Source organism: Mesoplodon densirostris, chromosome 14, assembly GCF_025265405.1.
Source record: "Mesoplodon densirostris isolate mMesDen1 chromosome 14, mMesDen1 primary haplotype, whole genome shotgun sequence".
In the NCBI taxonomy this organism is placed as follows: Eukaryota; Metazoa; Chordata; class Mammalia; order Artiodactyla; family Ziphiidae; genus Mesoplodon; species Mesoplodon densirostris.
In genome coordinates, this window is record NC_082674.1 from 44,848,954 (window position 1) to 44,864,553 (window position 15,600).

Genomic DNA, 15,600 nt, shown 5'->3' on the forward strand with positions numbered 1-15,600 from the left:
GCTTGTAAGCATAAATAAGCATAAATAAATAAGCATAAATAAACAGCCTCCAAATCCTGTGCCCTGGACCTTCCCGGACCAGGGCACAGGATACACAACTAAATGGCAAGATAGGGTAGTTATATTTTAAAAGTTCCTATCACAAAAACAGTGTTCCCAGATTAGTCAGAAACTGACATATATTCAGATATCCACAAAACTATAAGGTAAGACATGAAAAACTAGGAACACACAGATATATATAGATACAGATATGTAAATAGCTCCCAAATAGAAAATTTCAACATTATAAAGAAGCTGATTCTTCCCAAAATAATAATAAATTTATTATAATTCTAATCAAAATGTCAACAGAGCTGGGTGTTAGTTCATTGATTGGTTTTATACTTGTAAAGTGACTCAAGTTGATAGGGGTTAGGGAGGGCAGGTAAGAATAACAAAGAATTTAGAAAAATAAAAGAAGGAGTATATTGGGGGGAAGCCAGACTTACTATTAAACCTTGTGCTAAAGTTAGAATAAGTAAAATAACATGGTCCATCTGAACACAACTCTTAATCATTACGCTACACTGCCTTATTTATCTAAGGATTTCCAATATCTGTTATCATGCCCAGTATAACAGTGTAATATTTTCTTAACATGAACTAATAGAAAGTAATATGAATTATTAGATCATATATTGGCCACATAAAAGTACTTGTTCACAGTATGTTATAATTAATTGCAAGAGTTTAAGTGACCTTTCGTCAGCAAATCGTTTAATATAGAACGGCATGCTTAACTGTCACTGAAGATCATTATTGTTCTTCAAGATAATAAACTTCATGAAATCTCAGTACCTATTACACCAAACTGCCAATACAGAAGACAAGCAAATTTGTTATTCGTGCTAATACTTTATACAGAAAGCTAAAGTAAAATATATATACATATATATATATATGCATATTAAATTTCTAAGTAATCCATACTTCAGCATTCTTCTCCAACTTGAATGAAATGGCCATGTATGACTTCTAGGCTAGATTCTGGATCTAAAATGAAGACAGTAAAGCAAAGCCTTTCTAACCTTTTAAGACTTTTCTATCCTTTTTGTCTAGGCCTGAGCACCTTCATACTTTAGTACACTAATAAAAAATATGTTTCAGGAATCTCTGGCAGTTAACTAATATTAGATGAATTTAAGGAGGCAGAAATTATATAATAAAAGACAATTTTATGTATACCAGCTGAGCCACAAGGGACAAGAGAATTATGAATCATATAAAACAAAGGTATAGCAAGTATAAAGAATGACAGAAATATCAAACTTGCTTTTGAAACTTTTAAGATTAACCCATAATAACAAGTTAACTGGTTACAGATATGAAGATGCTACTGTCATCATTAAGCAGAAGAGACCTCACTTCACTCTTCAAGACCAGAAATGTTTGTACGTCACCATCACTTTAAAATACCTCCTTACATGAAGCTGTATGTTAGCTAGACATTTTACAAAGTAGTCAGCTACCATTCCCCACTGGTAAATACTTATGAACTTGAATCAACCAGAAAAGTTTAAATTACAACCTTTTTTGAAAGGCAGTGGATCTGAATTAAGTATGGACTTTAATTTACAAAAGAAGGGATGAGCCAGGGGAATATAGAAAACATTTTTGAAAGTGACCAATAGGATATATAGCCCTTTTACTTCATTTTAGTTTGATTTTTCTAGTGAATCAAGTAACCAAATCTGACAGAATTTTGGACATTCGTTCCAACTACACAGAACAACCAAACTCATGGAAAACTGAGACCAAAAATGTCACCACCTCCTAGAATAAATCATATAGCTGCTTCCTACTCTCTGCAAACCCTATTTCCTATGTCCCTACCCCTACCTTAATCCTTGTGTATGTACTGCACATAAATTAGATTTATCCAAAATTTATTTCATAATAGTGAACTCTAATACAAATCGTGAGAAAATTTTATTTGACCATTTATATCAACTATTCACATAGTTAACTATGAATGACTTACCCTCCAAAAACACCAAGCCTAAAAAAGAATAGTCATTAACAATGAAGGTGATACTTTTAACTTCTAAAAGAAAACATAGATGACTTAAATAGCCAGTTCAAACACATTAAGTCAAAAGCCTGCCTAATTTTATTCAGCAGCTTAAAGGAAAAAAAATTATAACATAAAACTGATGTGGGAAGAGATAACTATATCTGGAATGAACTTTTTGACTAGAAACAAATATTCAAATTCATGCCTTTGGGGACTTCCCTGGTGGCGCAGTGGTTAAGAATCCGCCTGCCAATGCACGGGACACGGGTTCGAGTCCTGGTCCGGGAAGATCCCACATGCCAGGGAGTAACTAAGCCCATGTGCCACAGCTACTGAAGCCCGTGCACCTAGAGACCATGCTCCGCAACAACAGAAGCCACCGCAATGAGAAGCCCACGCGCTGCAATGAAGAGTAGCACCCACTCGCCGCAACTAGAGAAAGCCCGCACGCAGCAACGAAGACCCAACACAGCCAAAAATAAATAAATAAAATAAATTTATAACAACAAAAAAAATTCATGCCTTTGTCACTAGAGATAGTTTGGGAATTCAAGCTATAGAATTAACTTCAAACATTCTGAAAACATGTATTTTTACATTTGAGGCATAAACTCTATTTTTCTAATATGTTTAAACATTAACTATAATAGACTCTAGAACACGTGATTTAAAAAGCATTCATGATAAACTTCCTGTATTATGATTTGGAGAATTTAGCCTTGTCATCTCTCATCCCTTAAAACAAAACAAACAAAAAGCCACACCAAAAACATTTTGAGGATTACTTTCTTTCCTATCCATGAAGTAATGAGTTAATAATTTTGATGAGCTATGGTCCCAAAAGTCTACCTTCTGAGTGAATGGTGATGGTAAGTACACAGGGGAGAAGAATATGAATGTCCATGATTAATGAAATGTAAATGGTGCACTGAGTGTCATAACATGGAGTGTTATATTCAAACTCAGTTTAAATTAACTGAATGTTAAAAATGTTTACTTTGATTAAACACTGGAAGCATACTATAGTGGAAAAACATGGGCTTTAGAGTCAGAGAGAAATGGGTTCAAATCAAATATCCTGGTTTATTATATAACTTTTGACAAGTCAATTTCTCTGAGCCTTGGTCCTTCCAACAATAAAATGGGGATAACATGTTCTCAATAGCAGTTCTGCATATTTAGATAAATAATGTAAATCAAGCATCTAGTACAATGACTGCTACAAAGCAGTGCTCAATCACCATTAATTCTCTTCCCACACCCCGCTTCCTTAGTGTCACACTGTCTCCTTTAGTCTCATTTACTGAGCCCCTCACTCAGTTGTGTGCTGGCTGTGTAACTGGCTCTGAGGGAGTGAAAAAAGAAAAAAGAAAAGTTTATAGAATTGGTTTGTAACACTGGCTGATTTCTGTGGTGTAACTACTCCCACATGGCTGATCTCAACCTACGAGCATGAAGTCTACCAAATACAGAGCTAGAAAGAGATGTGCATGATTACTCTCTGTCCCATTACTCTGTTTTATTTTTTCCACAACACTTTTACCTTTTGAAATTACCTTGTTTAACTGTTTAGGTATTTATTGTCTGTTCCCACCCCTACCCCCAAAAGGGAATAAAAACACTACGGCAGGGACCTTGTCTGTCCTGTTCTCTTCTGTGTCCTCAGCAAGTACAAAATCAAACTAATTGGAAAGAGTCCCCATATTCAGGAAACTGAAAAGTATTAAAAAAAAAAAAAAGACTAATTCAAGGAAAACACTCATACCCTCAATTTCGGCAGCACTGTTCTTTTTCTTTGGAGAAGGAATAAAAAATAAACATGACCAGTAAGTACCAAATGCTTAAATTAAAACAGCAGACTACTTCTGCCACATCACCTAGCTTAGCAGTAAAAATCGGCCAGGCATAAGCACTTCCATATAGAGGACAACATTTCTAAATGTCCAGCTGAAACACCATACTTATATAATTCAAGGTAGGCAATCCTACCATTCTTTTTTTTTTTTTTTTTTTTTTTTTTTGCTGTATGCGGGCCTCTCACTGCTGTGGCCTCTCCCGCCGCGGAGCACAGGCTCCGGACACACAGGCCCCGCGGCCATGGCTCGCGGGCCCAGCCGCTCCGCGGCATGTGGGATCCTCCGGGATCGGGGCACGAACCCGCGTCCCCTGCATCGGCAGGCGGACTCTCAACCACTGCGCCACCAGGGAGGCCCTCCTACCATTCTTAATAACACAGAAGTAGTTACTGTATGGTTATACAAAGGCAAACAAATACTACTGTTAATAAGTCATGTATTACCATTTTTTTTCTTTTATTAATTCAGCTTGCAAGCCCAGCCTCCCACACCCTGAATTTACTTTACCTGCATGAATTAACATCCGTAAACATTCTACAGAGTTGTGATAAGCTGCTTCATGAATTGGCATCCATCCCCTGTTATCAGCAACATCAACACTACGTCCGTTTTTGAGCAGTTTTCTTAAGACTTTAACATTGCCTTCCCTGGCAGCAAGTCCAACCGTGGAGCATGTGTCAGAGTAAGCCTCTGTAAAATCCATTCTTTTGACCAGTCTACAAAACAAGGCAGAAAGAAAACACTATCGTCAATAAAACAATATTGCACTTCTAGATATTAGCAGATCACTGTGGACCTGTCTAGCATCTCTCACATAACTGCTGAGGAACAGCCTGAGGTGGAGATAGCAACCTGTCAGGCCATAGCCTCTGCCAGTCTAAACCAGGAAGTCTCTCTGTTAGGGGGACTGGGCTTCCTTAGAATCCTCTTATTAAAGATATCAAGGGAGTTTTAAGTGTTCTATCACTCCTTGTCTGAGCAGCTCCTTCCTGCAGGCTTCTGCTCCCATTCATACTCCAACAAAATGCACTCACTGGAACACTGTTGATGAGAGAGTGAAATTCCTTCAGTTAATCCCAAATGTATATAGTCTACTGTGCAGAGACGGCCATTTAACTACCAGCAACGCTCAGCCTCAAGAACTAATTTTATAGCCCTCTACAGGGAAAAGCTAAACCCAAAAAAGCCAGAAAGAAGTGAAGGACATTTTTTTTTAAAAAACAAAAATAAGTAGTAATTCTAGTTTTTATGTCCCTGCTGGTTCTTTCCAGAAGGAGCAAAACACTCAGGTTCTCTTTCCTTGATGAAACAGTCCCACTGACTGAATATACTAAAATAAACAAAGACCATCATAGATGGGTCCAGCTTTCCTACACTAGCCCAGAAAGTTCTTCACAGCATTATTAGCCTCTTCCTCACAATCTCCCTTCAAAGTTCAAGTTCCCCTGAAGTCAGTGTCCAGTATAGCTCAGCATATGACTCTTACAAAGACAATTTCTTGTTAGTCACACTATGAGGCAGGTTGGGATAAGACCCAGGATTCTCAGGGCAACAGTTATCTCCCAAAAGGCAGTCCCTCTTAGTAACATTTCAGTTCCAGCCTTCCTCTTAGTTTTTCTAAATATCTTAGGAGGTAGATCAGGAAATATCAACAACATGTCTAGTCCAATACAGGTAAAAAACTTTCCAGAGTGATATTCTAAATAATTTAATCAGAACGGGGGGTTTGAGGGAAGAGGTTAAAAGTAAGCACACAGCATTTCCTGTAGTAAATTTAAACTTATCTATGGTCATGTTTAAATATAAAGCTGTATCTGCAGAACCTGATTCTACAGAGAGCTAATATTAGCTATGAATTAATCTGATTAAATCAACCAGTCCATTACTAAGGAAGTGAAGATATTTATTACAGAACATCTAATTATTCAGTTAATAATTATTTACTGAGTACCAATTAAATGATCAGCAATGTGGAGGATATAAAGATGACACAGAAGTTGCAAGGAGGGGGAATGAAAAAGACACTGAAGGAGACCTTCAACATGGTGGAGGAGTAAGATGTGGAGATCACCTTCCTCCCCACAAATACATAAGAAATACATCTACACGTGGAACAACTCCTACAGAACACCTACTGAACGCTGGCAGAAGACCTCAGACTTCCCAAAAGGCAAGAAACTCCCCACGTACCTGGGTAGGGTAAAGAAAAAAGAAAAAACAGAGACAAAAGAATAGGGACAGGACCTGCACCTCTGGGAGGGAGCCGTGAAGGAGGAAAGGTTTCCACACAGTAGGAAGCCCCTTCACTGGCGGAGATGGGGGGTGGCAGAGGGGAAGCTTCAGAGCCACGGAGGAGAGCACAGCAATAGGGGTGCAGAGGGCAAAGTGGAGAGATTCCCACACAGGTGATCGGTGCCGACCAGCACTCACCAGCCTGAGAGGATTGTCTGCTCACCCGCAGGGGTGGGCGGGGGCTGGGAGCTGAGGCTCGGGCTTCAGAGGTCAGATCCCAGGGAGAGGACTGGGGTTGGCTGCATGAACACAGCCTGAAGGGGCCTAGTGCGCCACAGCTAGCTGGGAGGGAGTCCGGGAAAAAGTCTGGAACTGCCAAAGAGGCAAGAGACCATTGTTTCATGGTGCGCGAGGAGACAGGATTCAGAGCACTGCCTAAACGAGCTCCAGAGACGGGCGCAAGCCGTGGCTACCAGCGCGGACACCAGAGACGGGAATGAGACGCTAAGGTTGCTGCTGCAGCCACCAAGAAGCCTGTGTGCAAGCACAGGTGACTATCCACACCGCCCCTCCCGGGGGCCTGTGCAGCCCGCCACTGCCAGGATCCCGTGATCCAGGGACAACTTTCCCGGGAGAACACACAGCGCGCCTGAGGCTGTTACAACGTCACAGCGGCCTGTGCCACCGCAGGCTCGCCCCACATTCCGTACCCCTCCCTTCCCCGGCCTTGAGTGAGCCAGAGCCCCCGAATCAGCTGCTCCTTTAACCCTGTCCTGTCTGAGCAGGGAACCGATGCCCTCAGGTGACCTACACGCAGAGGCGGGGCCAAATCCAAAACTGAACCCCAGGAGTTGTGCGAACAAAGAAGAGAAAGGGAAATTTCTCCCAGCAGCCTCAAGAGCAGCAGATTAAATCTCCACAATCAACTTGATGTACCCTTCATATGTGGAATACCTGAACAGACAACGAATCATCCCAAAACTGAGGAAGAGGACTTTGGGAGCAACTGTAGACTTGGGGTTTCCTTTTAATTTGTTTCAGGTTTTATGTTTACCTTAGTTTAGTATTTAGAGTTTATTATCATTGGTAGATTTGTTTATTGATTTGGTTGCTCTCTTTTCCTTTTAATATATAGATTTTTTTTTTCCTTTTTCTCTTTTTGTGAGTGCGTATGTGTATGTTTCTTTGTCTGGTTTTATCTCTATAGCTTTGCTTTTACAATTTGTTCTAAAGTGCTGTCTATCCGTTTTTCATTTTTTCCTTTTTTTAAGTATAGTTTTTAGTGCTTGTTATCATTGGTAGATTTGTTTTTCGGTTTGGTTGCTCTCTTCTTTCTCTCTTTCTTTTCTTTTTTTACTACTTTTTAATTTTTAATAATTAAAAAATTTTTTTATTTGAATAGCTTTATTTTTAATTTTTCTTACTTTCTTTCTTTTTTTCTCCCTCTTCTTCTGAGCCATGTGGCTGACAGGGTCCTGGTGCTCCCGTGGGGTGTCAGGCCTGTGCCTCTGAGGTGGGAGAGCCAAGTTCAGGACACTGGTCCACCAGAGACCTCCTGGCTCCAACTAATATCAAACAGTGAAAGCTCTCCCAGAGATCTCCATCTCAACACTAACACCCAGCTCCACTCAAAAACCAGCAAGCTACACTGCTGGACACCCTATGCCAAACCACTAGCAAGACAGGAACACAACCCCACCCATTAGCAGAGAGGCTACCTAAAATCATAATAAGGTCAAAGACACCCCAAAACACACCACCGGACGTGGTCCTGCCCACCAGAAAGACAAGATCCAACCTCATCCACCAGAAAACAGGCACTAGTCCCCTGCACCAGGAAGCCTAAACAACCCACTGAAATCAACCTTAGCCACTGGGGGCAGATACCAAAAACAACAGCAACTACGAACCTGCAGCCAGCGAAAAGGAGAACCCAAACACAGCAAGTTAAGCAAAATGAGAAGACAGAGAAAGACACAGCAGATGAAGGAGCACAGCAGATGAAGGACCCATCAGACCAAAAAAATGAAGAGGAAATAGGCAGTCTACCTGAAAAAGAATTCAGACTAATGATAGTAGAGATGATCCAAAATCTTGGAAATAGAATGGAGAAAATACAAGAAACATTTAACAAGGACCTAGAAGAACTAAAGAGCAAACAAACAATGATGAACAACACAATAAATGAAATTAAAAATTTTCTAGAAGGAATCAATAGCAGAATGACTGAGGCAGAAGAACAGATAAGTGACCTGGAAGATAAAATAGTGGAAATAACTACCACAGAGCAGAATAAAGAAAAAAGAATGAAAAGAATTGAGGATGGTCTCAGAGACCTCTGGGACAACATTAAATGAACCAACATTCAAATTATAGGGGTCCCAGAAAAACAAGAGAAAAAGAAAGTTACTGAGAAAATAGTTAAAGTGATTATAGTTGAAAACTTCCCTAATATGGGAAAGGAAATAGTCAATCAAGTCCAGGAAGCGCAGAGAGTCACATACAGGATAAATACAAGGAGAAACACACCAAGACACGTATTAATCAAACTATCAAAAATTAAATACAAAGAAAAAATATTAAAAGCCGCAAGGGAAAAACAACAAATAACATACAACAGAATCACTCTAAGGTGAACAGCTGATCTTTCAACAGAAACTCTGCAAGCCAGAAGGGAGTGGCAGGACATATTTAAAGTGATGAAAGGGGAAAACCTACAACCAAGATTACTCTACCCAGCTAGGATCTCATTCAGATTCAACAGAGAAATTAAAACCTTTACCAACAAGCAAAAGTTAAGAGAATTCAGCACCACCAAACTAGCTTCACAATAAATGCTAAAGGAACATCTTTAGGCAGGAAACACAAGAGAAGGAAAAGACCTACAATAACAAACCCAAAACAACTGAGAAAATGGTCATAGGAACATGCATATTGACAATTACCTTAAATGTTAATGGATTAAATGCTCCAACCAAAAGCCATAGACTGGCTGAATGGACAGAAAAACAAGACCCATTTATATGCTGTCTACAGAGACCCACTTCAGACCTAGAGACACATACAGACTGAAACTGAGGGGATGGAAAAAGATATTTGATGCAAATGGAAATAAAAAGAAACCTGGAGTAACAATTCTCATATCAGACAAAATAGACTTTAAAATAAAGACTGCTAAAGAGACAAAGGACACTACATAATGATTAAGAGTTCAATCCAATAAGAAGATATAATAACTGTAAATATTTATGCACACAACATAGGAGCACCTCAATACATAAGGCAAATGCTAACACCCATAAAAGCGGAAATCAACAGTAACACCATCATAGTAGGGGACTTTAACACCCCACTTTAACCAATGGACAGATCAACCAAAATGAAAATAAATAAGGAAACACAAGCTTTAAATGACAAATTAAACAAGATGGACTTAATTGATATTTATAGGATATTCCATCCAAAAACAACAGAATACACTTTCTTCTCAAGTGCTCATGGAACATTCTCCAAAATAGATCATATCTTGGGTCACAAATCAAGCCTTGGTAAATTTAAGAAAACTGAAATCATATCAAGTATCTTTTCTGACCACAATGATATTAGACTAGATATCAATTACAAGAAAAAACCTGTAAAAAATACAGACACATGGAGGGTACACAATACACTACTTAATAACCAAGAGATCACTGAAGAAATCAAAGGAGAAATCAATAAATACCTAGAAACAAATGACAATGAAAACATAATGACCCAAAACCTATGGGATGAAGCAAAAGCACTTCTAAGAGGGAAGTTTATAGCAATACAATTCTACCTCAAGGAACAAGAAACATCTCAAATAAACAACCTAACCTTACATCTAAAGCAATTACAGAAAGAATAAAAAAAAAAACAAAGTTAGCAGAAGGAAAGAAATCAAAAAGATCAGATCAGAAATAAATGAAAAATAAATGAAGGAAATAGCAAAGATCAATAAAACTAAAAGCTGGTTCTTTGAGAAGGTAAACAAAATTGATAAACCATTAGCCAGACTCATCAAGAAAAAAAGGGAGAAGACTCAAATCAATAGAATTAGAAATGAAAACGGAGAAGTAACAACTGACACTGCAGAAATACAAAAGATCATGAGAGATTCCTACAAGCAACTCTATGCCAGTAAAGTGGACAACCTGGAAGAAATGGACAAATTCTTAGAAAAGCACAACCTTCCAAGCCTGAACCAGGAAGAAATAGAAAATATAAACAGACCAATCACAAGCACTGAAACTGAGACTGTGATAAAAAATCTTCCAACAAACAAAAGCCCAGGACCAGATGGCTTCACAGGCGAACTCTATCAAACATTTAGAGAAGAGCGAACACCTATCCTTCTCAAACTCTTCCAAAATATAGTAGAGGGAGGAACACTCTCAAACTCATTCTACAAGGCAACATCATCATCCTGATACCAAAACCAGACAAAGATGTCACAAAGAAAGAAAACTACAGGCCAATATCACTGATGAACATAGATGCAAAAATCCTCAATAAAATACCAGAAAACAGAATCCAACAGCACATTAAAAAGATCATACACCAGGGGCTTCCCTGGTGGCGCAGTGGTTGAGAGTCCGCCTGCCGATGCAGGGGACACGGGTTCGTGCCCTGGTCCGGGAAGATCCCACATGCCGCGGAGCAGCTGGGCCCGTGAGCCATGGCCACTGAGCCTGTGTGTTCGGAGCCTGTGCTCCGCGACGGGAGAGGCCACAACAGTGAGAGGCCCGCGTACTGGGAAAAAAAAAAAAAAAGATCATACACCATAATCAAGTGGGGTGTATCCCAAGAAAACAAGGATTCTTCAATATATGCAAATCAATCAATGTGATACACCCTATTATCAAATTGAAGGAGTAAACCATATGATCATCTTAAATGATGCAGAAAAAGCTTTTGACAAAATTCAACACTCATTTATGATAAAAACCCTCTAGAAAGTAGGCATAGAGGGAACTTACCTCAACATAATAAAGGCCATATATGACAAACCCACAGCCAACATCGTTCTCAATGGTGAAAAACTGAAAGCATTTCCTCTAAGATCAGGAACAAGACAAGGCTGTTCACTCCCACCACTAGTATTCAACATAGTTTTGGAAGTTTTGGCCACAGCAATCAGAGACGAAAAGAAATGAAAGGAATCCAAATCAGTACGGAAAAAGTAAAGCTGTCGGGCTTCCCTGGTGGCGCAGTGGTTGAGAGTCCGCCTGCCGATGCAGGGAGCGCAGGTTCGTGCCCCGGTCCACATGCCGCGGAGCAGCTGGGCCCGTGAGCCATGGCCGCTGAGCCTGCGCGTCCAGAGCCTGTGCTCCGCAACGGGAGAGGCCACAACAGTGAGAAGCCCACGTACCGCAAAAAAAAAAAAAAAAAAAAAAAAGGAAAGCTGTCACTGTTTGCAGATGACATGATACTATACATAGAGAATGCTAAAGATGCTGCCAGAAAACTATTAGAGCTAATCAATGAATTCAGTAAAGTAGCAGGATACAAAATTAATGCACAGAAATCTCTGGCATTCCTATATACTAATGATGAAAAATCTGAAAGAGAATTTAAGGAAACACTCCCATTTACGACTGCAACAAAAAGAATAAAATACCTAGGAATAAATCTACCTAAGGAGACAAAAGACCTGTATGCAGAAAACTATAAGACACTGATGAAAGAAATTAAAGATGATACAAACAGATGGAGAGATATACCACATTCTTGGACTGGAAGAATCAACATTGTGAAAATGACTATACAACCCAAAGCAACCTACAGATTCAATGCAATCCCTATCAAACTACCACTGGCATTTTTCACAGAACTAGAACAACAAATTTCACAATTTGCATGGAAACACAAGACCCCAAATAGCCAAAGCAATCTTGAGAAAGAAAAACGGAGCTGGAGGAATCAGGCTCCCGGACTTCAGACTATACTACAAAGCTACAGTAATCAAGACAGTATGGTACTGGCAAAAAAAACAGAAAGATAGATCAATGGAACAGGATAGAAAGCCCAGAGATAAACCCATGCACATATGGTCACCTTATCTTTGATAAAGGAGTCAAGAATATACAATAGAGAAAAGACAGCTTCTTCAATAAGTGGGGCTGGGAAAACTGGACAGCTACATGTAAAAGAATGAAATTAGAATACTCCCTTAACACCATATACAAAAATAAACTCAAAATGGATTAAACACCTAAATGTAAGGCCAGACACTATAAAACTCTTAGAGCAAAACATAGGCAGAATACTCTATGACATAAATCACAGCAAGATCCTTTTTGACCCACCTTCTACAGAAATGGAAATAAAAACAAAAATAAACACATGGGACCTAATGAAACTTTTGCACAGCAAAGGAAACCATAAACAAGATGAAAAGACAACCCTCAGAATGGGAAAAAAATATTTGCAAATGAAGCAACTGACAAAGGATTAATCTCCAAAATTTACAAGCAGCTCATGCAGCTCAATATCCAAAAAACAAACAACCCAATCCAAAAATGGGCAGAAGACCTACATAGACATTTCTCCAAAGAAGATATACAGATTGCCAACAAACACATGAAAGGATGCTCAACATCACTAAGCATTAGAGAAATGCAAATCAAAACTACAATGAGGTATCACCTCACACTGGTCAGAATGGCTATCATCAAAAAAATCTACAGGGCTTCCCTGGTGGCGCAGTGGTTGGGAGTCCGCCTGCCGATGCAGGGGACACGGGTGCGTGCCCCGGTCCGGGAGGATCCTGCGTGCCGCGGAACGGCTGGGCCCGTGAGCCATGGCCGCTGGGCCTGCGCATCCAGAGCCTGTGCTCCGCGACGGGAGAGGCCACAGCAGTGAGAGGCCCGCGTAACGCAAAAAAAGAAAAAATCTACAAACAATATATGTTGGAAAGGGTGTGGAGAAAAGGGAACCCTCTTGCACTGTTGGTGGGAATGTATATTGATACAGCCACTATGGAGAACAGTATGGGGGTTCCTTAAACAACTAAAAATAGAACTACCATATGACCCAGCAATCCCACTACTGGGCATATACCCTGAGAAAACCATAATTCAAAAAGAGTCATGTACCACAATGTTCATCGCAGCATTATCTACAATAGCCAGGACATGGAAGCAACCTAAGTGTCCATCAACAGATGAATGGATAAAGAAGATGTGGTACATATATATAATGGAATATTACTCAGCCATAAAAAGAAACAAAATTGAGTTATTTGTAGTGAAGTGGATGGACCTAAAATCTGTCATACGGAGTGAAGTAAGTCAGAAAGAGAAAAACAAATACCATATGCTAACACATATATATGGAACCTAAAAAAAAAAAAAGGTTCTGAAGAACCTAGGGGCAGGACAGGAATAAAGATGCAGACGTAGAGAACGGACTTGAGGACACAGGGAGGGGGAAGGGTAAGCTGCGATGAAGTGAGAGAGTGGCATGGACATATATACACTATCAAATGTAAAATAGATAGCTAGTGGGAAGCAGCTGCAAAGCACAGGGAGATCAGCTCCTGCTTCGTGACCACCTAGAGGGGTGGGATAGGGAGGGTGTGAGGGTGACGCAAGGGGGAGGAGATATGGGGATGTATGTATATGTATAGCTGATTCACTTTGTTATAAAGCAGAAAATAACACACCATTGTGAAGCAATTATACTCTAATAAAGATGTTAAAATAAATAAATAAAAATTTTTTGAATGTCTTAAAAAAAAAAGATGACATAGACACAGATTCTATCTCAAGTTATGTCCTGTCTCACAGAAATGATAAATATATGTGATTGAAAATAGCAGAAAGTGCCATAAGAGAAGTACAGATAAAGAGCCATGAGTAGTCAAAGAAGGGGAAAACTACTTCAACTTGGTGAGGGATATGAGCTGTGCCTAAAAGATAAGGGAGGCTGTGACAATGAGATAACATGTAAAAGAGCATTTCTTGGGCAGAAGAAAAAATATAACCAAAATTATGGAAATGAACAAGCAAGGGTGAGTAAGGTTCAGTGAATAATGGAAACAATTTACTTTGGAAGGAGGATTAGGTAAAAAAAGAATAGTAGAAAAATGAGGTTACAGACATAGCCAAACTATGGAGAATCTTGAATGGTAAGCTGTACGTTTTTGAATATATTACTTCTAGCCAAGGCCATTACATCCAAGTTTCACAAAAAAGAGCAAATCACACATTTTAGGTCTATTTATAAACATATTCATCTAATAGAAGAAAACTTTTTTCCTACATAGGAAAACCACACACAAACACACATACAAGAATACTATTCCAAAGACATGAAAAACAACTTCAAGTAAAAACAGATAAGAATCCCCTTCTAAATTTTACTGGGTTTTCTCACAGTTACAAATAATGTTAACAGATCCAGATTAATACACAATAATCTGAAAAAATTAACAACTGGATAATATCTTTCCACTTAAGGGAAAGAGAAGCCAAAAGAAATGTACTATAATAGCAGGATCATTCTCTTCATCCTTTAATACCAACTAGTCAACATGAATAAACTGTTAAAATCTCCCTTAATAAAACCTCCCTATGTTCTAGACTAAAATAGAGAGTACGGAGGCAAACAACAAAATACATACAATGTAATAACAAATATGTTATTAATATGTATGTATGATACATAAACCTCAGCTAGACCTGAACTGGTAAACAAAATATCAGCTACAAAAATCAGTTTTCAGGCAATTAAGGAAATTTGAACATGGAATAGATATTGGATGATGTTAGGATTCTTAGATGTGATAATGGCACTGTGGTTATCAAGAAAATGTCCTTATTCTTAGAAGTATTTAGCAGTGAAGTTACAGCACATGCAGCTTATTTCAAAGGTTTTAGATTTAAAAGTATATAAAGAGAAAAAGAGTAAAGCAACTATGGCATAATGTTAATTATTGGACCCATGTGGAGAGTATATAAATGGTCACCATATTCTTTTTTTCTAACTTTTCTGTATGTTTGAAATTTTTCGACAAATTTGGGGGGAACTAACCATTCCAGGCAATGTGAAACCACAGCTTGGAGGAAATTAAAAGACCTGGTTATTCTTTTTTTATATATATAAATTTATTTATTTTATTTTTGGCTGTGTGGGTCTTCATTGCTGTGCACAGGCTTTTCTTCAGCTGCAGGGAGCGGGGGCTACTCTTCACTGCAGGTTCACGGGGCTTCTCATAGCAGTGGCTTCTCTTGTTGTGAAGCATGGGCTCTAGGCACACAGGCTTCAGTAGTTGTGACACGTGGACTCAGTAGTTGTGGCTCACAGGCTTTAGAGCACAGGCTCAGTAGTTGTGACTCACGAGCCTAGTTGCTCCACAGTACGTGGGATCTTCCCAGACCACGGCTCGAACCTGTGTTCCCTGCATTAGCAGGCGGATTCTTAACCACTGCT

General features: G+C 39.2%; 1 protein-coding gene across 2 annotated transcripts in view; it reads right to left on the bottom strand.

The window, feature by feature from the left end:
- Positions 1-15,600, bottom strand: part of ASB3 (ankyrin repeat and SOCS box containing 3) — a 96,180-nt gene that overhangs the window by 57,302 nt on the left and 23,278 nt on the right. For both annotated transcript variants that reach the window (XM_060116605.1, XM_060116606.1), the window contains exon 2: positions 4,420-4,628. In XM_060116605.1, the coding sequence (XP_059972588.1) occupies positions 4,420-4,615 (196 nt within the window). In that variant the 5' untranslated portion in view covers positions 4,616-4,628. The remainder of the gene's footprint in view (positions 1-4,419; positions 4,629-15,600) is intronic.